Raw genomic sequence first — 27,810 nt, forward strand, 5'->3', positions numbered from 1 at the left:
CTTTTTGAAGATGGGGACATTTGCCCTCCTCCAATCTTCTCCTGTTCTCCAAGAATTCAGTGGTTCTGAAATAAGCTCTGCCAGTTGTTTGGATGTAGCTCATCTGGCCCTGGAGACCTGAATTCATCTAGAGTAGCAAGATATTCCTGCACTACCTCTCGATCTACTCTGTCCTGTATTTCCCCCACTACACCAACTAAACCACCTGATCCAGGCTTCTCAGGTTGTGCACTATCTTCCTTTTTAGAGAATACTGAGGCAAAGAAGGTATTGACTAGTTCTACCTTTACTCTATCCCTGGTTAGTACTTAAACATCTTCTCCACATCCCTCCAGTGACCCTATCAGATCCTTGTTCTTCCTTTTGCTGCAGATATAACTTTAAAGGTCCTTTTTATTGCTTTTAATCTGGCAAGACTAAATTAATTCTGTTCTTTATCTTAACTTCCCCCTACATATACTGGCTATATGCCTGAATTTCTCATTAGTGTTTTCCCCATTTTTCCATTTCATGTACATGTTATTTTAACACTTAGCTCAATAGAAATTTCTTTAGTTAATCATTCCAGTTTCTTTAGACACCTCCAATTTTTCCATCTTATTGGAACAGTTTTGGTTTGTGCCTTTAGTATCTCACTTTTAAGAAACTCATCCATCTGGAATTTCCTTCTCTTTCAGTATTGTTGTCCATGGAATTATAGCCAATAATTCCCTAAAATTCACAGAAACTGGCTTTTTCAAAGTCTAGAATACATGATTGGCTATATTTAGCTTCCCCTTCCCACTGTATGACAAATTCCAAGAGAGCATGGTCACTCCCACTTAAGGATCTCACCACTTCCACCCCATTAACAAGGTCATCCCTGATAGGATCAGATCTAAAATAGCTGATCCCCTTGTTGCCTCTTCCACCTTTTGGACAATGAAATTGTCTGCAAGTCAGGTAAGAAATTTGTTGAACCTGATGTTCTTGGCAGACGTTGACTGCCAACATATATCAGGATAGTTGAAATCATCAGTTACTACTAACTCTCTCCTTTCTGAATGTGTGCTCAACTTCTCCAGGAAGACATCATCCATATCCTTAGTCTGTCTTGGGGGTCTGTAGTAGACCCCCACTATGACATCCCTTTTGTTTCCCACTTAATTCTTACCCAGATGATTTCAACCTGGCTTCCTGGATTTAAGTCATGGATCTATCTTCAGAAATATAAACATCCTTAACTTATAAAGCTACTCTCCCTCCTTTCTTGCTAGATCTATTTCTCTGAAATAGGTTATATCCCCATTTACTAAATTTGAGTCATGAGACTCATCCCACCAGGTTTCAGTGATACTTAATATATAATATTTATTATGCTGTATTAAGAGTTCCAGTTCATCTTGTTTATTTCCCGTGCTCTGTGCACATCTGCCCTTCCAGGTTCTGCAAACTACTACCCTCCAAATGTGTTGGATCCCAATTGCTGTCACCCCCAGCTATATCGTTATATCTGAAGGGCATCACTTTGGATTTTGGATCAGTTTTGTCACAGAATATAGAAAGAAAGAAAAGAGAAGAAAATGAATGCTTCCTCCAAAAATATTTCAAGTACACATCAAGTTCAGTATGCAGATAAAGCCTCTCTCTTTTTGACCTTACATACTCTTATTCAATTATCTTTTTTTCCAAGCAATGTCCTAAAAATCTATATAAGAATTAAATAAACAACTTGGCAATGTTTCCACCCATCAATTCTATCACCATAAAGGTCAGGCAACACAGACATGAAGACCTGCTAAAGATAAACAAGATTGCAGAGCCAAGAGATTAGTTTTTGTTTTGTTTTTGTTTTTTTAAAAGAGAGAATCTGCATAAGATGTGGAAAACTTTGGTATGACTAGGGGCCAATGTTTTTACTTCAAACTCATAGCGGGAGGAAATAGCCAAAAATGGTTTAAATAATTAAAAAAACAGAAGTAATGAAATATCTATGTTTTTGTTAGTTTTGGTTTTGGGAGAGTGTGCCTTCAAAGTCACCTGTCAACATATGGTGATCCCAATAATTTTTCATACCAACCACTAAAAAGTTATTGAGGTTGCACATGGTCTGTGAACCACCCTTTGCCTTCCCTGATATACTTTTTTTGAAAGATACAGGTCTACATAAGAGGCAGATATGGTGAAAAGACTAGAAGGTAGGAATCAGGAGGTGTCCCAACAAGGAATTCTTAATATAATACTGAGTTCATGTTACAAATAAAGCTGTTCTACCAAATGTACTTTAAAGTCAAAGTTTGAATACAGTTAGACTGCAGTTGTATACACATGTAGTAAACACCACTGGATACAGTGGGACTTCACTCTGAACACAGAAGCCAAAATATCAATTGCCTGGCTGAGCTACTGCTGCAGAATGCACACAGTAGTCCACTAAATTGTTTGTTTTATGTATGGGGCTTCCATCATGCTTATAGGAGGATATGGGCCCTAAAGAGGATTTCTGGTAGATCAACACCTAACTAGTGCACGTTTCTGTTTTTTACAAGCTACTCACAGGCAGAAGATGAAGGTAATGGCTCTTGTTTTGTTTGTTTTTGTATGTGTACAACGTATCACAGATAACACTGTTTCTCTACTTGGAGGTTCCATTTAGCTGTTATAACAGTCCTATTTGCAATAGATTTAGCTAAAATGTCACCAATAGATGTGGATGATCATCTCAAACTCTGATGTCTCCAGATCAGCACTGTTTTCTGCTACACTTTAGTGCTTTTTCAAAAATAATTTAAAAAAAATCTAATACTTACTGGGAAAACAAAGTCCTTGACCGAACAATGAACTTGAAGATATATTCCAGGGCTTTCAGGGTCCTTAGTATAGGTTCACACTGTTCTCCTCTGCTTGAAGTATCCAAGTAGGTCTTCAAGACTGTCATTAGTTTCCTGAAACAAGGAAAATGTGTTACAATAATAATAATAACTTTGCCACTCTGGATTTCTAGAGTGTGAAATGATAGATATATGTTGTAGATGGTGTAATGTGGCAGACTTTATTTTATTACTTTGTAATTCAAGTACAAATATTACACACTTCAACAGGAAAGAGCTATACTACCATGAACCTTTGTTTCTTGTTATTATTTCTATCTATCATACTGGATAGTTTTGGACAGTAGCCATAATCATTGCTCTGAGCAATATTACAAGTACAGTGTGGGGTTGGGAATTCTTGAAGCCAAGCAGTCCATTCCAGTGGTACTTAGGTCTGCAGTATTTAATCTGTGCAGCATGCAGAGCATTTTGACAAGGACAGTGTTAGTGATGATACTGATTATAAGGATAGGGTATGAGGTCTAGAAGTGTAGCTGAACATCACTGGCTCATTCCTATGAGGTAAAACAAGGAAATTTTAGTGGAAACAACATTTGCCATAGGGTCCATTCTAAAGATTTCTGTGCTCTTTTGCAAAACGAACAGGGACACTCTCCCCCTGTCCAGTTTCCTGTGTAGGACATCCACTGAGGTGACCAAAGCTCTCTCAGTCCCATAACAAGGCCTGAAGCCAGCCTGAAATGGAGCTGGGAGGCCACCACATGCTCTACAACTTTGTGCAATAAAGGAATATTGGAGGACAGCCAGTAGATATTCAGTATAGCTGGGTTGAGGGAGAGTTTTTATTTTTTAGTAGGGGCCTCACCACAGAGTGGAACTTTGCTTTGCTGCAGTGAGACATCACTCCTCAGGGACTGGCTGAGTTACCCACTTAGCCAGTCCCCCTCTGCCTGCTTTTATAACCAAGAAGGGCAAGAATCCAGTGCACATGTGATGGTTCTCACTTCTCCATGAATTCTGTCTACATCCTGAGACTGCACAATTTCAAATGCATCCATTAACCTGCAACAAGCAGGAGCCAACAATACATCCAGCATCTGCATCAGAATGGATCTGAACAATTTTATCAGCAAAATGTCATACAAACTCTTAACAGAAGCTACTAAGTTGTTTGCACTAAGCTCTTGTGCAGTAGAGTGTAAAAAGGCCCCTGACCATACAAGAGAGCACTTCTGAATAACACTGTCCAAACACTATGGTGGTAGAAATGAATGATTTCTTCAACTTCACAGTGTAAGTTTTCCTATAGGCTCTGGCCTATGTTCAACTGAATTTGCTCCAACTTTTTCACCATCAGCACTCTAGTCTCCTTCCACTTGTTTCATCACCACCAGCTCCCTAGTGAACTAGGGGGCTCACTAGGTTCCACTCCATGTCAGCAAATGCTTAAGAATGACAGTTTCCACTGCCTGGGCCACTTCCCTATTCCAAAGATCAGCCAGAGTTTTGACGGGGTCACAGTCACAAGGAACTTTCCAAGAGCCATTAAGAATCCATTTGGATCCATAAGCCTCTTGGTGCAGACCATCTTAATTGGCTCCTCACCCCTGCAGAGGCTCTAATCCCAATGAGTCTAAACCCCACCAGATAATGATCGGTCCATGGCAATGGAACTTTAGAAAGTTCCTCCACACCCAGATCAACACAGTCCCAACCAATGCAGAAAGCCAGGTCTGCTTTATATGTCTAGCTCTCTAAGATCAATATGGAAACTCATAAAATATTGCTATTGAAAAAGTCATCTTCATGTAATCCATCAATGGTGAATCTACCAGGAAATTCAGCCCAATTTTATGTCAAATTATTATTAGAAGATAAGATCCCCAATGTAATCATTATGGTGGTTGCCAGGTTTTTGTCTGAGGAGGTCAGGATCAGAGAATAGTTGACTTCTGTACTAGGGGGAAATGTCTGAAATAAGTTCTGTCTCTATGAATTGACTAATTGTTCCTTGTACTTTTAATTTATTTTATATTTTGTGAATTTGATTATGCTGGGTCTCTGGATTGATTGCAGCTTCTCATGGCATTTGCATTTAATACAAATGTTTTATAAATTTCGACACTGAACTTAGAATATGAGAGCTCTACATACTCTCAGAAAGATTTCATATCGTCTTCACCACCTTCTCCATAGTGTTGAACCTGCGAATTTCTGAGTGCTAGGTACATGTTCTGCATATGGCCTTTCCACATAATCACTGAAATTATCATCAACTTACTTGTATGCTAATGTTGCACTGAAGTGTTGTTGTATATAAGCCTCCAGTACAGTATTGAAATGCTGGAATTTTCTGTCCGCAATGAGACCTATTATATATATCTGTAACAGATAAATTGGATTAGTATTTTCACACACCAATAATACAACAATAGTTTAAGATATTAATAAAAGAAATTGCTTTTTGAAACAAACTCTTTAAAGAGCTTGGTCATATAGTTTAAAATATAAATAAAAGAAATTGCTAGATAATTTATTGATTTGCTTAAAGATAAAATGTTTCTTCTTTATGGATGCAACACGTCAAAGTTTGCAGTCCTGAAGTGGGTAAGCTAAGAGGCACGCCTTATCATTTTTTCTTAAAAGAGATGTTAATGAACAAAGGGAGGTAAGTATTCCAAGTAAGGGCACCTCCAGATGGGAAAAAAGTCTCTGGAAGTAACGAGAACTTCTGATTCTTTTCATTTTGATAGTAACTGTATATTTGCATCCAGTCTATTTCTTGAAACATGTCTTGTGTCCCTCCCTTTCCCTTCCCACTGCTCATGTGTTACATCCAATCTCATGAAGCTTTTCAGATACTGATTTTCACCAATTTCTACTGAATTTTTAAAAAATTATTACTCAGAAGTTATAGTCAAAGTGCTGAAGCGCTTTCACAATATTAACCATTAGGATCATTTTGGTTTAGTGCTAACATTCCTCTTTCTCTCATTTCATCTCTGCTGAATCTGTGTCCTGGAAACAATGAATGTGTTGACTTGCAGCAGCCATCTTTACTGCTTCTGAGACAGTAAGAACAAACTTACAAGTACACACAAGTACAGACACAAGTACAGATACTTCAGAAAAGGACAATTTAAACTGACCTGAGAAGTGAAAATGAAAAGTCTTTGAAAATACTGGGAACTCCCAGGAAATACTTTAGAAGAAATAAGATGCCATGTGGATATTCAAAATAAAATTGGTTTGTACAGAAATAAAACCCAGGACTTCCAGAGACTGTTTTCTAACCTGGAGGCAGTCTTAGTCTATTTGTTTTATTGGATACAGTAACCCTTACCAGTGCATCGAAGACAAGAATGTCATATGCATCACTATGAGAATGTTCCATCATGATATTAAACAAGGCATCTAAAGTATCTTGGAGAAACTAAAGGGGGGAGGAAGGAAAAGAATGAACATGCATTTTAATCACTTTGTCACTGTGACAGGATAAAGATTCAGTGAAAAATATTTTGATTCTGTTAAGCAGAAAACATTCCACTTAGCCCCAGGGACAGTCTTTCATGCCTCAAAGGATCCATCCTTCTAGCCCTGTCACCTGCAGCTTCAACACAACTTTGAAGATTTATTTTAGTCATAGCATACAATTTATTCAAGCAAACACTGCAGTAAGCCTTATTTTTGTATTTAATGGTAATTATTAGTTCATGTTTATGTTGAAATAAACCTTTCTTTTTTTCCTAAATGGTAAGACTATATGTTTAATCTTTGGATTGTCAGGGTTATATTGAAACACATGTCCTTGTGATATGGAGACTCTTAAGGTATGATCAGCAATTGTTTTTAATAGTGGGTCACTTTAATGAAAAAGAAATAAGGCCTTGGTGAGTAATACCATCACAACCCTTGTCAAACTAACTAAGCCACAGAGACAGGTTAAGATCAGGCAGAAAAGAATGCAAGATATCTCTTTCCACTAGCAAACATGGTCTTAGTCATCCTCATTACACAGATTTCCAGTCAAATGGGAAAAACAGAATGGAGACTTCCAAAAAGAAAACAGATTCCCCCTTCCACTCACACCAACTCAAGTCTTTCCTGAAGTGTTGTGTCAGGGACCCCAGATGTCAGGAGGAGAGATCATTCACCAAATCTTTCAAGATGGCCATCATCAGCCTCTGGGCTACCTGTGGTCAACCAGCATTCTAGCTTTTTAAAACTTTGCTCCCCAGATATTGTTGATACCGCTAGTCTCATTATCCCTGATCACTGGCTATAGTAGTTGGGGATAATGGCAATTGTAGTCCTATAATATATTGGAACCCAATGCTAGGAAAGGCTGCATAATACCCAGAGCAAATTCTCTGGTTGAAGGAAGCTTTTCAACCACATACTAATAATGAAATAGGTATCAAAAGCACAGCATTAAAACTTCAATATTTCAAATACATGATGATGATTAAAAGATAAAACAATATGTATTTTAAACGGAAAGAAAGCTCAATCTAGAAGCTGTCAGAGGAACAACTCTAAACTTGCTGCATAAGGCAAGCACCCAAGAAAAAGCAAGGAACATTAAATGCACTCTACTACACAAAAACCCTTAATGTCAATATATTGCAAAGATTATGACAGCTTTTTTAAATGACTTATTTACAGATACGATATTCCAAGTGCAGAAGCACAACAAAAAAGCCTCACAGCTTGGTCCAGTTGAATTTCCTTTAAACTCTATTAAATATAAGGTTACTAGCAAAAGAATAAAAGTTCATAATGTTATGTTCTGCCCTAGACATCCTAGAACACCAGTATGGCAGGTACCTCATTCATGCAACTTCCTTTCTGTGGAACCTAATATTTTTTAGTTTCCCTACTCAGCACAAAGCAGGCACTCATTTGCACTTCGAAAAACAAACCATTATACATTCACATTTCTCCATTAACACAAATATTACAGGGTAAGCTATACTACCCTTGAGTGCAAAGATTAATATAATTTTCATGTACATGAACAGGGATGGAGAAAATAAATTGATGGGTTTTATCATCATGGAAGCATATTTTTTTCATTTGTACAAGCAAAACCAAGTTAACTTTCAAATTGGCCTTGATATTTTGCTTACTATGAGTTAATCTTGCATTAAAGTCTTGAATCAAGGGATCTGTGATTGTTACAAACTGCCATGCCCAGAATGTTGATAAGTTTGGAGAGTGCTAAAGCAGTAGCTCTCTGATTCTACTTTAATCAAGGTAAGTGTCCCAGAAGGATATTAGTGTGAAGCTTCAGATCAAGAGAAAATGAATTATACTTGCTGTGTAGCAGAAGTGCTGTTGCCTTTCCTTGCAGTATTTTCCACCCACACAGCCTAACTTCCTTCAGCACAGAAGCTGATATGGGAGGTAAAATACTTGGGGTGATGGAGTGTAAGGGTGAGAATCAACCTCCTCACCGAAGTGCTCATTATGATGTACTTGATACATGTATCACTTGACACATGAGCATAGCATGTAAACAAGCATGGCTGCCCAGACCACATCTAGTGTATCAAACATGTACAAAAAGCCTGTCTCCATCAACACTAGGATCACTGAGAATGTGTAAGCCTTCAGGAGAGAGCATTCAGTGAAGAGAAACAAAATGGCAAGTGTTTTGTTTTGTTTGAAAATATGTCTGTCCTGCTATATAGATTGGAGCTGATGTTGTATTTGAATGGCACTCGGCTGTCCTGATCTTTTGAAACACATGCAATGAAACCCAACAGGTCAGCAAACCTAGGGGAGAACAAATTCTTACAGATCAGAATTCTAGCCCTCAGTCCTAAATCAGTGCTAAACTAACAGCCTAAGTGAAGATAGGCAAACTGACTCCAGACACTTCATCCAACCAGGTATTGTGATACAAACCATTCCTTTGCCCCGTAATCAAGATCCGAATAATTGAAGATCTTCAAAACTACATTTTCAATATATCTTTGCAAGTCCCAGAATCCCCTAAGCCAGAAAGGGCACTGAAATCTAACAACAGCAAGAGGACTCAGGGGAGACTAGCAAAGCAGAAACACACTAGGATTGGGGCAAAGCCAAAAAAGAGGAGACAAACCTTCCATTCCCTCACCTGAGTCATTTGACAATTGATGTACAGATGCCCCCTTTCTCCACCAGTGGCAGCCAGAAGCTTCTATCTCAATGTAGCAGATCCCAAGTTTTAGTCCTTGGATAGCTTGTTTAAATTACAGGCTAAAACCCAGAGCAGATTCACCAACTCACTGATATGGGACTCGCCCATTATCCCTGTTTCTCATAGATTATAGCTACCATTCCTCAAGTGCACCTTTATCCATCCAGAGGATGCTTAACGGTTAGAAATAAAAGTACAACGTGTATTCCTGACATTACAATGCAAGTTAAAATTCTTAGATACTAACATGAAAGCATACAATATTTCAAAATCCAGTCAATATGAAAAATTAAAATTGATGATCTCATTAAAATTGTAATAAGAAGTATATGAGCCATATAGTCAGAAACATGTTTAAAAGGTGAAAGATTTATACGATCTGAAGAGAAACCAGAGTAAAAAATAAAAGGCATCATTCATCCAGTCAAAAAAGTTTGTACATTTCACAGGGGCAGTCTAAAAATATGCCTGTTAACACCTCCGAAGCAATTTAAATATCCTTGTCCTCCTCTTCCTTGAGTCAGGTATGTCAGATATTCCCAGGGGATGGTAGGGCTTTAATCACCCAGACCTGGATAAAGCACCTCAACATTTAGTCCCTTCCTCTGCTAACTGTGACACTGGTAGGAGAGCCAAGGCATTTGGAATCAATGTAATCTCTCATATCAGACCAAGTGACCAAGCTGCATACTCTATTGTCTACTGCTATTTCTCATGTCTGGACAAAACACCCTACTCCACTTTGAACATGTTCAGAGAAGGGCAACCAAAATGATCAAAGGCTGGAAACCAAGCCTTGTGAGGAATGATTTAGGAGATTATCACATGGGGACAAGATAGGGATAGGATCACTCCCCTGTCCTTATCCCATCTGTGAACGGACTGAAAGTGACTGCACGAATCACTGTCACATGAAAGCCGGCTGAAAAGTGCTTTCAGACATGGTAATATCGGGTTCTTCCATTATTACAAAAGACTATAAATTACAGGAAAAAGCACTTTCGGCTGATGACTGAAAGTGCTTTTCAGCTCGCTTGCATGTCAAAGTGATTTGCACTATCACTTTCACTCGTGATTCCCAGGTGGCTGAATGATTGGTTCAGCACACTTTGTGAGTGAAAGTGATTCATGCAATCACTTTCACTGGCGCTTCTCTGCTGGGTCAATGCCAGGTCATGTGTGAAAGTCCTTCCCATGATTGGGCGGGAAGGACAAGATAGGGACAGGACAATGACACCCCACCCCTCATCTGACAATCTCCTTAGACAGTTGGGTATGATTAGCTTGGAGAAGAGAAGAATGATGAAAAAAGAAAAATGACATGATAGCCATCTTAAAATAGCTGAAGATATCTCATGTAGAAGATGGAGCAAGCTTGCTTTCTAATGCTCCTGAGACAGAACATGAGCCAATGGATTCAAATTACAAGAAAAGAGATTTCACCTAAACATTAGGAAAAAATTATCGTAAGAACTATTTAACAGTAGGAGACCTTGTGGGGCTGATGGAGTCACTTTCTTTGTAGATTTTTAAACAGAGGTTTGATGGGCATTATTAAGGAGTGTTTTAGTTGTGTAGTGCTGCATGACAAGATGGTACCTGCATCCCCTTCCGACTCTAAGATTCAGTGATCAGTGAGTTCTTTCCACGCTCCATTTCACATCTTATGCTAGGGAATAGACTGACACAACTGAGAGTACAAAGCAGAGATGGGCAAGTTGCAATCCACTGTCAAGAACTTGTTGAATTGGCTAGGGCTTGTGGAAGCTGCATCACAACAACATCTGGAAGGCTACTAATTCCCATTCATGCATAAGCAACTGAGAGAAAACAGTTCCAGTGTAAGCAACTGGCAATGAAATGTTTCTTGTATGAATTTTGGAAGGAATCTTAGAAGTAGTACTGCCTTTCTTAATTGGTCTACTGAGGGAATATTTTTCCAATGAGGAGCTAAGAGACAACACAGTTTCACAACAAGGCATTTTATAAACTTCCTCTCAAATTAAACTATGCAAAGAAAAGAGCAGGTCCACAAACTGAATTAGGCAAAGTGTCTGCACTTTTTTAAAAAAAAAAATGGACAAATAATTACATACTAGTATTATGAACTCCACACAATATGTTGTTGTTATTTTTCTTAACTACCCTCAAGTCGACCTCAGCTATTGGTGAACCTCTGAATATGACATCTCCAAAACACCCTAACTGCTAGCACTTTACTTAGGTCCTGCAAGTTCAGCCCTGTAGCCTCTCTGATTCAGTCTAAGCATCTGACAAGCACTCTTCCTCTCTTTCTAATGTCTTCCACCTTTCCTATCATTGTTTGCCTTTTCTAATGAGTCATGCCTTCTGCTGATGTAGCCAAAGTACAACAGCTTCAATTTAGCCATCTGGGCTTCCAGGGAGAGTTCAGAGTTGATCTGAATATATACCACAATATGGCAGGTACTGTAAATTCTTACAGAGGCCAGTACATTAGAATGTCGCTAGCAACAGCAGCACAAATAACAAAAATCTGGAAGAGTGGTAACTTTCTCAGTGTGAGGAAGACATCACCTCCTATATTCATAATATACCATGTAATTAGCAATGACAGTGAGTGACTTCTATATAAGTGGGGTGGTGAATCTACTGTAGATTTTAATCCCAACTAATGCAAATTTAGCATCTTGGACAGCTCATTTAAAGCACAGATTAAAAATATAAAGGTACTGAGACACTGACATGGAAGCTATCTGCTGCCATCCCTATTTGAAAAGTCCCCACATTTAAATTAAATTATTGCTGTTTTTAAAAGCACCACTAAGCAAGAGATACCTTCACAATTTCTTCTCCATCCACAATCTTCAGTTTTTCTAGGTTTTCCTGCAAGAGCTCAGGCTTCATACGCCACTTCAAAAGGCCCAGTAAACCCACTGCAAAGAAGAGCAGTAATATATTCACATACACATAGGGAAAGTTTACTTTTCAAGTGCAGCATGGAAACCCTGGTCAGAACCTTATACTCTTACCATTTTGAGTTAGCTTGGTTGAACAAACAAGAGTTGAAATGGCAAAAGAATCCCTTGAGCTCACATACAGCCCTCCCACACTGCTTGAACTCCGACTTAAAGTTGAGGTTTTAGATTCGACATGATGGCGTGAGCAAGGGAGGCTCAAGTAAGCACCAGCATCTTCCATTTTCTTACTGTCACCCTTGAAAACAAGGCATTAATGAGATTCACTGGAATTAATTTAATTTACATATATATCTGCTGTAATTTAGTTATACTAAGTTCCAGATGGGCAACATTTAGAAAAAAAATCAACTTTTTCTTTTTTAAAAAAAAAGGTCACAGCATTTTATCCCACATACAACTCTCTCCCATAGCACAAGTCACTTTTCAAACTCAGTGATGAAATATAGGCATGAGGAGAGGCACCATTTGCACTGTCAACTGAGACTACCTTGGCTGCCATTCTTCCTTAAGTTCTTCTATATTTCAGGACTTTTTTATATAAACTTATTAATGATCAGTTCCAACTAGAGTAGACCAACTAAATCAAATGTTTAATGGTAAAAGTCACACTGAATTAAGAAGTCTTCTTTAATTAGGAGTAACAGTAAGATTTAGGTCTACGTGTACATGAAGTATGGAGCTCATGAATTTGCACTATGGTATTGAACCACTGAGATCAGCCTTAGCATGCTATGTTGCATTATGATGACATTCCCATGGGAACCTGTCCAGAATTAAAGAATTGTGCCAGTGGTTATCTTCCAGGAGCTCCCAGAGTTTGGATGAGTATGCATACATGCCTTCAAGTTGACTGTTAACCTATGGCGAGGTGACCCCATGAATTTAATGTTTTCTTAGATCAGGAATACTCAGAGGTGGATTGCCAGTTCCTTCCTCTGAAATATAGGCGTGATACAGAGTGCCAAAAAGAGGCACCGGGGAGGTGCCTCTCCTTGCTCCGCAGCAGCAACCAAATTGTGTGACGCTGCTGCACAGCAAGAAAGGAGAGCACAGAAGCGGCTTCTTTTTGTGGTGTACTTGCACCACACCAAAGCGCCAGCGACGGTGCGATGATGTGCCAGTGGCGCAGACCCGTTTGGACGTTGTGCTGCTGGCACGTCATTGCTGAGGCACCATCTGGATGGTGCTGCACGGCTGCGGCACACCCATGATGTGCTAGGGTTGCCGGGCATGTGCACGCCCCACCCCCGAACAATCCTAGCATGTCATGGGCACGCCGCAAATGGACAGTCTGTACCGGGCCAAAGCCTGTAGTGGCAGTCTTTCATCCAAATACTAACCAGGGCTGATCTTGCTTAGCTTCCAAGGACAGACAGGATTTGGCGCCCTTGGGTGTATAGAGATGGGTAGCATCCAATAAAAGTTCTATCTAGTGTTGCCTTTACGGAATGTTTTTCCCCATTGTGTTTTTCTTCCAATTTTGAACACAGGTCAGGAATTTTATTATCCAAGACTTTTAGTTGTGATGACATGTTTTTATTCGTTGCCTTCTCTTGTGTACATTATTTTACATGGTTCTGCTGCTGTACCATTTTAAATGACGAACTTACTGTGGGTTTTTCACTGTTATTTTGTAGAGATATTTTAAATTGGAAATAAATGCACAACTGTGGTGCCCATATATGTGCTTCCTCTTTTGCAGCCAGAGCTTAGCCAAGGTATGTAGGGTAGCCAAAAACAGAAGAAGAAGATAAGAGGAGGTAGAGAAAGTTGACTATATTGCTGAAACAACTGTGAAAATTAATCTCCCACTCATTTCTTTGAGCAGCTTCTTCTTCCCGATTTAGAACTCAAGTGTAGGCTCAGCCCAGTGGGACTGCCAGCATCAGTCACAGATGTTCTATAATTTCTTTTCTTTCTTTTTGTTATTTGTTCTGCTCCCATGACTCATTAAGCCTTCCCAGACATTATCAAGTTGGTCACTTATACTGACTTAAACCCTTGAGATATGTTTGTTCACCAAACAAATAATGTTATTTTAAAATGCAGCTTTATCACCGCAAGCTTTGGAGAAAGCAGGTTGTCAACGCTAGAACTAGGACCAGATTACCCACAATGTAACAGGAGCAAAGACACTGTTCCCAACTGAAAGCCTGCCCCTTAAGCCTTTAACTAAAAGACCAAAGCATTAGAGAGAAGGTGGCTGCCATTCTGGCCCAGCTCCCACTGATTAATGATCAAAAACACCTTTGCTTTTAAATAGGAACAACTTGCCCTGAAGACCCAGCAATACATACCAATTCCTGACATTCTTTTGCTCCTGCCCAGTTTTGTCTTGTAGGGTCATGCTTAACTTGGGAACTGGGCAGTGATGAAGAAAGACATCACATCCCATTAACCTGATAATCCAGACACTGCTATGCCATGGGATGCCATGAGCTGCTGTAGATGCAGTAAATGAGGTGACACTTGAACTTCTAGCCGGGATGAAGACCAATTGACACCTGTTCTGATGCCGCACTAGCAAAAGAAGAGCTCAGAAAGAGGTTCTAGGACTCAGTGTAATGTGCTTTGAAATGTTTTTAACCATTTGGGACCAATGCCAGGAGAAAGGCAAATTTATAAATTATATAAACAAATAAAGGTTCATGTGTTTGTCTCCCTCCCTTCACTTGGACTCTGGAGATAATGGAAGGAGACCTTTAGCCTGAGATGGAACAGAGCCCAACTGGACCTAAGGCAAGTGGAATAATAAGGGAGTGAATAAGAATCTCCTGGGACTCCGGGACTCCACATGGCAGGGGGGAAATATGGGGATAGATAAGACCAATGAGAACTGAAAGGCTGGAAGGAGCAGGGAGGCTTCTGCCAAAGGGGCACAGAAGCCTCTTCATGTAAAACATTTTCTCCAAATCTGAATTTCCAGTTGAGTGCATTAGAAGTAGGAATGCTGTGTTTCTGGAACTGCTCCAGGGCCACAACCAATGTGATCCGGCAAGAAGAGGAAAGAGTGGCACAAACTTGTGTGAAGGTGCTGAAGATGGAGCTGTGTGTCCTGTGCATAAGCTATCCTGCTGCCCTTAAGTGTGGTGGAGTACACTGCCCATGCCATGAATGCAGAAGGAAGATTCAATTGTCAGCCCAGTCAGCTATTGTAGGAAGGTGGTGAATGAGTGATGGCCACCGCATCCCACATCTCAAGGAAATAAATGAAATAAATAAATAGATAAATAAGGAGCAAAATGCCTCATTCAGGCCCTGAAAGTTATAAATTCATACTAGCACATTAAATTCCCATAGGCATAATCCAGAGAAAATTAACCCAAGCCTTCTTTAAGAATTTTTGTAATATTTTGACAGAACCATGGGTGGTTGCCACTAGATTATACAAAGCTACATGAAAATCAACATGGTGCATTAGATAATTATACCTTTAGAACTGCCAAATCATGAAAGCCATCATGTAGAGTTGTCCCATCCTCCTTCATTAACTTTACATAGGCCATGGCAAAATTCTTTTCTCCTTTGTCTTTAGCTGCACAACACAGAATTTGGTATTACTAGTTTCTTTTCCAAGAATAGTTACACTTCTCTAATTTTGCATACAGAAAACAAGTAATGAAAAAGTTTACTTACACTCCTGAGATGACCGATGTCTAAACATAAAGCGCAAATGAATTCTCTGCATGTCCTCAATGGGCAACGCTACCTGTTTAAAGAAACAGTATCAGAAATCAGCAGCTATATCCTAGCTTTTGATGTATCCTTCCAGCATTACCACTGGCTATGCTGGCTGTCCATCATCATCTGGAGGGCTGTCCAGTCCCTGCCTCTGTAAAAGGATAAGGAGCTGGATGTGTTTAACCTAGGGAAAATAAGCTTAAGCGGTGACATGACAGTCATGTTCAAATATTTGAAGGAATGTCATATTGAGGATGGAGCAAGCTTGTTTACTGCTGCTCCAGAGACTAGGAGAAGGGACAGTTAATTCAAATTTTAAAGTAAAAGAGATTTCATCTAAACATTAGGAAGAACTTCCTAATGGTAAGAGCTGTTTGACAGTGGAACATATTCCCTCAGAGTGTGGTGAAGTCTTCTTCTTTGGAGGTTTTTAAATATAGGCTTGATAGCCATCTGTTGGATGGTCATCTGCTTTGATTGTGTCTTCCCACATGACAGGAGGTTTGACTGGACAGCCCTTGTGGTCTCTCCCAACTCTATGAATTCTATAGATGAACTCTTATGGAAGAAAGGTCTGTCAATAGTTCTGAGTTAGGACTACCAAAAGTTAAGTAATCATCTATGGCTAGACCTGCTGATTTCATTTCCATTCGTTTTAATGTGAATTTGCACTGTACATTTTTGAGGTCTTTATTTTGTTATTTGGCAACTGAAATTTCTTAACAATGGTCACATCATCAAAGGCTAGGATACATGCTTTTGAAAGGATGTTTCTTCCACTTTCAATAAAATTTCATCACATCATGCATGCATCAATGCTGAATCTATTTTGAGGACAGTGCTGAGCACCTTGCAGAGCTCCTTTGATGTCTGAACTAAAATTCACCACACTACTGACATGAAGGACACCCACCCCCCTAATATGAAAGTCACCACCAGATGAATGGAAAGGCACTTCTTCTCATGAAACCTGCCTTTCTTCTGAGTTCTACAATTCTCAGTTTACTCCAGCTCTCCATGTTGTTTCAAGGGACTTCCAAATCCACAGGAGCGACATTAAGATGACACCTGGGCTAAAGTAGGGAGGAGGGATCTATTCTGGCCCATAATTTTAGTATACTGTTGGGCACTGATGATTACAACTGGAAAAAATGGGGAATTGGAAGATTCTAGATGCTGGTTTATGAAGGCCCACATATTTCTTTATAAATTTAAGCTGGATATTTAAAATTAAAACACACCATTTATAAATGCGTAGGACACAGAAGTATTTGAAGTTACAGGAAAATGAAGGTGCTTTGGTAGTCAAAAATATATTCTGTTATGCTTTTCCTCTCCCTGCTGCCTTCTGTCTACTCTTGCCAAAACACCTTAATGGGATTAAATTTATTATCTACCTAAGAGTCATATTATGGCAGTAATTTTCTATAGTGCTCTCTCTTTAAATAGAGCAAATTTACAATAAGCTTTTTCTAGTAGCTTGCAGCCATTTTGTAATTATTTCCATCACACCCTTCCAAGAATTTGCTTATTACAAGTTACACGCAAACTACAAGGTGAACTATTAACTTTTTGCTAACAAGGACAAATCTGATGGAAATAAATTGTAACAGAGTTTGTGGGTGGGGAAAATTATTTTATTTCCTCAGGTTACTGAACTGTGCAAATTAAAAGAACAAATCAAAACCTAAAAGTATAGGTTTATAATAAAATATATGAAAAGATAAAATAAGACACCATAGAATTTCCTCATTACAATTACTGTTTGAACTCCTGTTACCTGAGCTTCTCTTATGGGCTCAATATAAATTAATTTGTCAGATAAGAAACCTCTACTATTGTTTCAAAGGGAAAAAACCAAAAACTCCATGATGATGTGTACTTGTATACTTCAGTTTTATTTTCAGACCTATTTTACCATAAGCAGCAGTTTTCAGAGTCCTTATAAGGCATAGGGATAAGAATTGTTTTGACTTCCAGATGTGGTTGGACTGCGGCTCCCAACATTCTTCAATTGTTGGCTATGTTGCCTTGAGCTGCCAAGAGTCGTAATCCAAAAGCTGCTTGGCTGCCATCACTCTCACAACGAAATACTTTAAACTGAAAAGAGGACTCTCTTCCTTCACCATACCTTTAATGTCTCCATCCAGCGAGGCTGTTTGACTTGATAGTAGACAACTGATTTGTATTCACTTACTGGCTTGTCCCCAGCTCCTAAACAGATTGCATTCTTACACAAAAGAGGGAAGGGGTTGAGGGAGAGAAAGATACAGCTTCTTGAACTCTCATATTTTCATTACATGGCTATATTTATTTAAAAATATAATACTGACAACCATGGAACCAGTCCTAATCAAGAGGACTATTTCTCTTGCACCCCAGAGTTGGTAGATATATAGCTTCTAAGAGAGGTAACACCAAACAAAATGTCTTTAAAATAGTTTCCTCAATGAAAATTAGATGGATAGGGAGGGGAAGGTAATGTCCCTCAAAGTAACAATATAAGTGTTAATCAGGGTCAGTCTCTGCCAGTGCTTGGAAAGCTGCTGTTAAATTGAAATTACTTACAGCTATATTTTGAGCCACTCATTCACCCAAGAGTTGTAATATCATCTGCAATTTTTTTGCCATGAATCTTTAATTCCTACTTCTCAGAAGAAAGTAAAATACCTTCTCAACTATTTTACTTAAATAATATTTGATTTAGGCTGCATCTGCACTGCAGAAATAATCCAGGCTGTCACCACTTTAACTGTCATGGTCCAATGGAACTCTAGTTCTGTGAGACCTTTAGCCTTCTTTGTCAGAGAGGTCTGATGCCACAATAAACTACAATTCCCAGAATTCCATAGCACTGAGCCATGGCAATTAAAGCAGTATCAACCTGAACACAGCCTTAAACTCACACACACATGCACACAGGCATCTGAGTACTGCAAGCTGCTGGCCTTTGGTATAAAGCACACTCTCTTCCTGTCCACTTGATCATCACCTGAACACTCACAACAGGCCATAAGGCAACAATATGAGGCCGCACTGACAGCCTTTAGGGTTGAAGGGCGGGGTATAAATACCATAATAAATAAAAAATAAAAACTGCAAGCCATCAGGCCACCATCATTTAGTGAGATCACACTCTTATAACTACAAAAGATATAGGAGTGAGGTATCCCTCAAAGATAACCCCCATCCTCTCTTTATTTGAAGTGTAGTGTACTCAGCACCACTGTCCAGTTGCTAAAAACAAACTGGAGCCTACCCCATCTGTCTGCTCCCATTAGTCTAGTTATGTTTTGCCAATCAGCCAATAGTTGTGAAGTACCTGCCATTTAAACATCTTCCCCAGTGCCCTGTCATTTGTGTTGTTCCTCTACCAGTAAAGCCACCAGGGTCATCTAGAAAAATATATCAAACCTGGCCCTGGCCCTAATAGTAATAGCTACACGATCTTAGTTAACTGGAAAACAACAGTTAAAAATGGCCACATTGAAGAGGAAATTTAGCTTAATGGCTTAAATGTTAAATCACCAGGCAACAGAAGCATTTTCAAGGACAATGCATATTAATTCTATGAAGGCAACACCTACATCATTCTCTCTAGTTCTTGAATAGGAAACATTGTGCCTCTCTCATGCACAGAAAGCATAATACCTTTCGTCTTATCAACTAAAGTTCATGGCACTTGATCTAATTAGTGTCAATGAGATTTGGTTGTCAACCCTTGCTGCCCAACTGTCCCCCTGCCTAAGTTATTGGTGGTGGTGTTGATTCCCCCAAAACTGATTGTTTAACATGCACACTGAGCCCACTCATGCGGAGTAGGTTGGAGATATCAAAGCTTCTATGGCAACTATGGGCATTTCTCAATTAATACTTGACCTTAGATGTGGTGTAGCACACTATTGATTGGACTCAGTTTTGCTAGCCAGAATGAAGGGACTCTGGGAGTAGAAAGGGTCAAAAGAATTGAATGGACATGGACAGATTGCTACCTAATAGAAATACTCTGAGTCTTTGCAGAGGCAAGGACCCTTAAGCTTTCGAGTGGATGACTTCGTAAAATGACTTGCCCACAGAGATTGATGGGTCTGGAAGGATTTCTGACTGTGCTAGGGCAATGCTTTCCAAACTTTTTGATGTGAGCGATTAGCAATTATAATTTTCCCCCAGTAGTCCACACACTGCCCCTGGATCCACTTTTGTGGCCCCTGAACCACCCACAAGTCCCTCAACGCCCATCTCATACGCTCCAACAATTCACAGATGAAAAGTGGGACATGTGGCCAAGTAACATCAAAATGTGGGCAAGAAGGCAAAATTATTAATAAGAAAGAGCACACAAGCTAGGAAAAGCTGCAGCAGTTTGCTTTTTCCTGACCCAACTGGGAAGGGAAAAATTCCACCACCACCTCACCTCTCCTCTCTTTCCTGCTAGGTTAATAAATTGCAAACTCATTTAGCACTTTGAACTGTTTTCAGCACTTCAAGTAAGCTGAGGAAAAAGGGGAAAGTGGGAGGAGGAAAGAGTTAATTGGAACATTTTAAAAGCAGCTGAAAAAAGTGGGACAACAGAGGATTAACTGGAAATGTCTCTGCCAAATCGGGACTGTTGAAGAATATGTTTACAAATGCTCACTTTTGTCAGCGTTTGTTTTCCCTCACCAGGTAATGCTGGGAAAAGTGTGACTGCTATCTCAGTGCACCAAAAGGATACTGGCCATTATTTGTAATGAGTCACTTTGAAGCTCCACAAACAACAAAGCAATTATTACTTTCACAGCATTGTGGAGCCTTGTGATTTTGGTTGGTTTATTATTATTATTATTATTATTAATCTCTAGAAAAATGTCACAGAAGCAACTGCTAATAAAGGAAATACATTGTTGTCATTACTGTTTAATTGCCAAGGGGGAGGGGTGTCCATATTTCCCATTTGCACTTCTTTGTGGTATAGATGGGCAAGAGCATGCAATATAGATGGGCAAGAGCCCTGGTGGCGCAGTGGTTAAATGCCTGTACTGCAGCCATTCACTTGAAACCACAAGGTTGCGAGTTCAAGACCAGCAAAAGGGCCCAAGCTCGACTCAGGCTTGCATCCTTCCGAGGTCGCTAAAATGAGTACCCAGACTGTTGGGGGCAAATTAGCTTGCTGTTCACTGCTATGATCTTTGGAATAGCGGTATATAAATAAAACAAATTATTATTATTATTATATTGCATTTGCAAATAGGAGGACATCTGGTTTGCTGATATGAAGAAATCTTCTTTTGGGCAAGAGCATGCAATATTGCATTTGCTGATCGAAAGAAATCTGGAACAGAAGCTATGAAAGACATCAGAAGGTAGGCTGTGCCCAGCAATAACACCACTTTAAAAGCTATGTTTCTGGAAGTCTCAATTGCATTTGATCTTGCTCCTTTAAGGAGAATTAAGGGCTCTCCTTAAGATCACCAATCATTATAAACTGCAGTTACTGATGTAACACACAATTCCTGATGCCCTTGTATTATCAAAGAACCTATATCCCACCAACAATGTTACCAGAAACATTCAGGTGAAGAATGTGAAAACAAAGACCTCCTTTCTACAATGAAAACTACATTATAAAAACATATGTCCCAATGCTAAAGTAATGGTAAAGGTAGTCCCTTGACATGAATATCTAGTCATAACCAAATGTAGAGGGCAGTGCACATCTCCGTTTTTATGACTAAGAACCAGCATTGTCCAAGGACTGCTCTGGTGCTCATGTGGCCAGCATGACTGCAAAGAACACTGTTACCTTCCCACTGAAGTGGTACTTATTTATCTACTTGCATTTTAATAATAATAATAATAATAATAATAATAATAATAATAGACTAACAGATGTATGCAAAAGATTTATGCTGGGCAAGCTATTTATATCTTTTTTCCCATTCCCTTCCCAAGTTCAAATCTCTCAGAATATATTACCTGACTGGGACAATCTAAGCCTATGAGTGCAGATTACTATGGGGTAAAGGCTCAAGTACTATTCAACATTACACAGTTGTAAATAGAGCAAAGCCAGCAAATTTGAACTGCAGACCAAGTATATCAGAAATTTAATTTGTGATGTGAGGAGGAAATTCACCCACGTTCTACTTGTTCATCATTAGTACACATCTAACAGAGCTACATGTACAGCCAGCCTGGTGTAGTGATTTGAGCATTGGACTACAACTCTGGAGGCCAGGGTTCAAATCTCCACTCAGTCATGAATACCCACTAGAATCACCTTGGGCAAGTCATACTCTTGCAGCCTCAGAGGAAGGCAGTGACAAGAAAATCCTGTGATAGGTTTGCCAAAAGTCAGAAACAACTTGAAGGAACACAACAACAGGAAACACTTACTGGTATCACTCTCCCTTCTTCATCACACACACACATGTTGACTTCTACATTTCTCTGAGTGGTTTTATTATACTTATCCAAGTCTCCGTATAGTAAAGTAACATAGATGTCATTTCTTACATCACCTACAAAAGAATCACAAAAGGTTAGCTACCAGGATAAAAGGGACTGGAATCAGCTAACATCACAGAACACATAAAAGCTATGCCTTGCATACTCAGTGATACACTGAACTGAAAAAATTCAAGGGGAAATTGAAATTCAGCTTTGATGTTTATTATCAGACTTCATCTTGTCAGGAAAGGGCTTAGTGTCATTTCCACATCGGTTGATAATTCTCATCCTGCAATGACACCTTCTGGTGAAGCCCAGTTAAGGCATTTCACAGCAAGCAATGACAAGTCATAGTGGACTTTAAAAAGACCAAAACAAGTATCATACACCACCCAGAAAGATCCCACAGCAAGTGTTGTGGGGACTGAGGGGAAGGTTTCTTGAAGAAACTCTCTGCCTGCAAATTGAGCTGCTTCAACATAGCTTTAGTCTAATGTGCTGAAGACATTTTCAATTATTTTCTTTTTTAAGAGTACTCCCCACACACTCAGTGTGGCATAGCAGACTACTTTCTAAATAGAAGGGTGTTTTCACTGCCTCATGACATCGACCTTCCTATTCTTGCATTCTGGGAAATGGTATTCCCACCCTACTGATGAGTAAACCCCTGGGTGAAGGCAGGGTGTGTTGCTCACACATTCATGACATGATACCATCACAAAATCAACCAAAGCAGTCAGTGCTCTCTTGCACTCACTCTGGAGCCTCCTGGGAAGGGACACAACCACCACCTACTGACATGATTAGGAGCAGGATGAGTCTATAGTATATTTCACACTTTTGCTATTCTCTAGGGATGGAAAAAATATTTGAAAATATTCAAAAATGGTTGCAAAACATGTTTTTTTCAGGAGTTATTCTGCACAAAACTTCCATGTGTTTTTTTTTGCAGAGAATACACCATAATATTTCAATGCAGAAATATTAATTCCTGTGCAGAAAATGCTGTAATCAGAGGGAGTTTTAACATAAAAATTGCACATGGGTGATCTGCATAGCAAACAGCATTTTCTATGCAGGAATTAATATTTCTGTGTTGAAATATTATTTCCCATGCAGAAAATGCTGGTTTCTGTGCGGAAAATGTCCAAAACCACAAACAAATTTTGTGCAGAATAAATCCCAAATTGCAAATAGTCTTCAAAAACTGTGATTTTCAAAGACTCTTCCAGTGAGAAGCAAACTGCGGAAACTAGAAACTTAGTGAAGAGTTACATCCCTGTTCATAGTGCCCTCAAAAAAACAACAACACTGCAGACATGCCCCATCAACTTCACAGCATGCAGGAAAGGTGGCTAAGTTGGGAGAAACATTTCAACATAGCCAATAAAACTGTTGTCAAAACTGAAAAGTTACAGTTACAGCAATACAGAAGTTACTCAAGGCACAGTTATAGCAATGGTTTCGATATCACCTTCCATATTTAAAAGCCTACAGTTGAAGGTCACTGATTGCATCATAGCAAAAATTCACATGAAGTTTTTTGAAGTCCCATTAAATGACCACTGTGAACTATGCTTAATTTCCAATAATAATTTTCTTGAAAAAATATTTGATAAGAGTTAACACTTGTATTGGATAACTGGGGGATAATAACTAGTTCCTTAGAAATTATAAATCCAACAGCATGCAATAATTAAGAAACTGGAGGTTTTAACTGAAAGTTAGCAAATTAAACTAAATCCCACTGGATTAAATGGAGAGCAACTTGTTAATATAATGCATACATACATATATAATGCATAAATATGGTAGGAAAAAATCCATCATCCTACAATCAGTAAAAAGTATATACAGTTGACCCTCCACATTTGCGGATTTGATTATTCACTGATTTGATTAATATATTATCTCTAGGAATCTCTAGGTTTTCCAGTGTGACTCTGTGGTCAACATCCACCAGAAGTCATGCTGGAGGACCTAGAAATTCCTAAGACAGAACACTTCTCTAAGCATTTTTAGATCCTACAGCGCAAATCTATGGTCACATTAAGGCAGATGTTGACCGGAGAATTCCAGTACAGGGCCTAGAGATTCCTAGAGAGGTGTTCTCTCAGGTTAAAAGAATTAATGTTCTTTTTTTGCAGTTTTTCCACTTTTGAGGGGATCCTATGCCCATAACCCCAGCGAATGTGGAAAGCCTACTGTATTCACTGATGCACATTCATTAATGCTTTACTTTATTGAAGATTAATGGGAAAATTGAGATATGAATTTATGGGGAAATTGGTTAATCTTATTAGCATGTTCAAAAAGCACATGGAAATGTCGGTGATTTTCTTTAGAAACATTGGCGCGTTACATACCACCATAAGGGACGTCCTTAGGACGTCCCATTTTGAAAAAGGGGCGTCTCTTCCAGACACCCCTTACCCTGTTAAGGACAGAGTCCGTAACAAATGGCGGCGGCCATTCCACACGGCCGTCGCCATTTTGATGTAACAGACGCTCTGCGTCCGCACGTCGCGGCCCGGAAGTGATGCCACGAGTGTGCACTTTGGCACTTGTGGTGTCTCTTCCGGGTTGCCGGAAGGAGCGCAATTTTCGCGCTCCTTCTTTGCAGTGAGGAGGAGTCGCACGGTTTGGCTGCTGCTACTCCTCCGTGCTGCAACCGGCAGCGGCCCGAGACCGCCCCTTTTGGGTGGTCTGTAACGGGCCTATGTATACATTTCATTTCAGTATCAATGAGGCTACCTAGATGGGGCAAATGCATCAGGCCTTGGCTGTATATGTTGTATTTACTGATTCTTTGAAGGAGTTTGGGTTTTTTGAGCCAAACATCTTCCTGATTCCAGGAAAGGATTTCCCCTTTCCCATTACAAAGTATTCAACTGTACTTTGTTCCTAGCCCAAGCGTGACTTTTTAAAAAAATGTTCATACATGGATTCCTTTTGTTTTTGTTTTTTAATATTCTAAATCCTTAGCAATAAAGTGCTAGGCTCCTGCAGAGTAAAGTGCCACTTTCCCACCTGCCCAAGTCAGAGCAGGATTTGCAGTCCAAGTCCCTTCGCATTGACACCTGTGATTGGGGCAGTGACGTTGGTTCTGAATGAGCTTTGTTCTAACAAACAAGATGGCTGGTGGTTCTCAAGAGAAAGGGCATATAGGTAGGGTGCTACTGGCCTATTCCCAATCTGTCTCCTCCCCTTCCAAGGCTGGAATGTGTGGTTGGAGGTGCCTTGAAGAAGTTGAGCAAGCTCCCACCCACAATTAGAGCAAGGTCTGAGCCCAACAATTCAATGCTCGGGTTTAATGTTTACAATAATTAAAAGCCAAAGGAGTCATTTGGAGAAGAAGGTGTCTGGAAGGAGAGAGACGCTTCAGATGTGGAATAAATAGGAAGCAGCAGGAATTGGCACAAAATGGTACAAAATGGGAGTAAGGAGAGAAAAGCAAGAAGAAAGGAACAAAGAGTCAACCCCTGTCCTCCGCTCCATACAAGTGGATATCTAAATCCCAACTCCAGGGATATATTCAGAGCGCATCTCCGTTTATGTGGGGTGTGAATGGGGTGGAAGTGGGGAACAATACAGTTACCATTCAGTTTCTAAGCAGAAACAAACAACGTCCTACCTGGCATGATTATTTCAGGAAAGCCAAGCTTCCTAGCAACAACTGTTGTTCTGTCAACGAGGTGAGGATAGTCCTTCCTAATCTGAGCAATATCTCCAACAAGCATTTTCATAGTCACCCAGAGTCCTTTGAGAGAGAAAAAATATCTATTGTAAATTTGGAACTGTTAGTTGCTCTTTTTAAATATTAGTTGGGAAAGCTTAATTCACAACCCAAATTTTCAAGGGCAAACTCACATTTACAACAAAGCCCAAGTGCACCTCTCATGGGATGTGCTAGGAAACTCATGTTCCTTACTTACATTTACAGGAACCATTTTGTAAGAACCAGAATATCTTTATCATGGCTGTCCCTGAAAAGGGGCTGATGTGGGTGAGCAAATATCCTAGAGGATGTACAAAGCCCTCCCTGCAAAAGGGTGCCACATCCTAAGGTGGCTAATACTGCACTGGCAGTCATGCAAACTGGAGCTAAGGACTATCAATAATGTCACCATATTATGATTACTGAGAAGGAGTGGGAAGATCTTTTTCTACCTATTCTTGAAGTTATACTTCACCTTGTCCACCACTGTCGCCTTTGAGTGCTGTGACCTTGCTTAAGAGGTTGTGTAAGAAATCATTCTCTGACACTCTACAAGAAAGAGAAAAATAATGGTAAAACCTGAAGACATAAACAGAAGAATTAGACAATAAGCACAAGAAAAGCCAGCATTTAATTGTACAGTATATCCTCAGATTCTTCTGCCAATGCTTTGAACTGTAACACTATATTTCTACCAGATACAGATGTTTAAAAGGTGACAGTAAGCTTTTGTAAAACTAAGGCGGGATACAAACGGCCCTCAAGGGGCCGTTTTCCCGCCGCCGCCATTCGCTGCGTAGGGAAGCCCCAGCTGCCAGACCGCGAGGCTTCCCTGCGCAGCAAAAAAGGAGCGGCGAAATGCCGCTCCTTTTTGGAACGCGGAAGTGGCGCTGCGAGGGGTGGAGTGCGTCCTCGCGACGTCACTTCCGCCGCGACACGTCTGGACGCACAGCGTCCAGTACGTCAACATGGCGGCGCCCATGTGGATGGGCACCGCAAAAAAGTACGCGCTCCGCGCGTACTGGGAGGAAGGGCTGTCAGGAAGGTAAGAACCTTCCTAACCCTAATACGGCCCTTCCTAACCCTAGTACGCGCGGAGCGCGTACTTTATGGCGGTTTGTATCCCGCCTAAGAGAACAAGAGCTCCCAAATGAATGTATAGATGATGGTGCCAAAGCTACAACAAACCAACAAAAAGTTTAGAAGCCTAAAGCATAATACTGAGGGCAAGGCTTCAGGGAAACAAATTCTATAGCTGTTCCAAAAATGTGGGCACAAATCAGCAGTATGATAGGTAGTTTTGAAAAAGTCATTCTTATGTCTTCCCTTGCCCAAACACAAATAGTGCCTGATTTTAGACTAAAGAAAAGAAGATTTTCTTACGGATGGAAAGGAATGAAATGTTGCTTCTCTTCATCACTTTCTGCTTTGCCTTTTATGATGTCTGTAATGTCCATCACTAGAAAAAAGAATTCATCAAGACAAATAATAACAACTTTTATTTATATCCCACCTCCTCCAATTAGGATCGAGGCGGCTTACACTAAAAAAAGGGAAGGGGGATAAAAAATAGTCACCTTGTTAGTATTATTACATATTTCACAAAGTATAGAAAGTTTGACCCCAGATACTACATTGCAATTGACGATCTTGCAGTTTTTTTTTTTTTAATGTTTTCTAAATAGCTTCCAAATATATATATTTTTACATTTGCTTTGGAACAACAGTATTCATCTATGGTGCATAGATGCAGACTATGGCAACCTCCAGAAATTGATGGGCTAAAACTCCCATTATCCCTAGCTAATGGTATGTAATAATGGGAGTTGCAGTCCAACAAGATATGGAGACCCACAAGTTCCCCACCTATGCTATGTTTAACCTGCATCGTGCCACTTATCTTTATAAAATGCCACAGTATTTCTCCACAGTGTAATAAAATATTTTCCTCAGCATGGCCAGTACAGTCAGCTTTCCATGGGGGATCCATTCCAGACCCCCCTCCCATGGATACATAAATCTGCA

At 39.8% G+C, this 27,810-nt stretch overlaps 1 protein-coding gene across 1 annotated transcript in view; it reads right to left on the reverse strand.

Annotated features, from left to right (window-relative positions):
• The window catches only part of LOC149321946 (dedicator of cytokinesis protein 2-like), a 348,354-nt gene that overhangs the window by 304,477 nt on the left and 16,067 nt on the right, over positions 1 to 27,810 (reverse strand). Inside the window, exons 8-19 of the mRNA XM_089520310.1 lie at positions 27,169 to 27,244; positions 26,261 to 26,334; positions 25,702 to 25,827; positions 22,014 to 22,138; positions 17,770 to 17,868; positions 15,594 to 15,666; positions 15,389 to 15,492; positions 12,009 to 12,192; positions 11,815 to 11,912; positions 6,157 to 6,246; positions 5,095 to 5,195; positions 2,790 to 2,924 (exon numbers count right to left, since the gene is read on the reverse strand). Of these exons, the coding sequence (XP_089376436.1) occupies positions 2,790 to 2,924; positions 5,095 to 5,195; positions 6,157 to 6,246; positions 11,815 to 11,912; positions 12,009 to 12,192; positions 15,389 to 15,492; positions 15,594 to 15,666; positions 17,770 to 17,868; positions 22,014 to 22,138; positions 25,702 to 25,827; positions 26,261 to 26,334; positions 27,169 to 27,244 (1,285 nt within the window). The remainder of the gene's footprint in view (positions 1 to 2,789; positions 2,925 to 5,094; positions 5,196 to 6,156; positions 6,247 to 11,814; positions 11,913 to 12,008; positions 12,193 to 15,388; positions 15,493 to 15,593; positions 15,667 to 17,769; positions 17,869 to 22,013; positions 22,139 to 25,701; positions 25,828 to 26,260; positions 26,335 to 27,168; positions 27,245 to 27,810) is intronic.

Source organism: Sceloporus occidentalis, unplaced genomic scaffold (genome assembly GCF_023333645.1).
Source record: "Sceloporus occidentalis isolate IW3139 unplaced genomic scaffold, rSceOcc1.0.p SCAF_1, whole genome shotgun sequence".
Classification (NCBI taxonomy): Eukaryota; Metazoa; Chordata; class Lepidosauria; order Squamata; family Phrynosomatidae; genus Sceloporus; species Sceloporus occidentalis.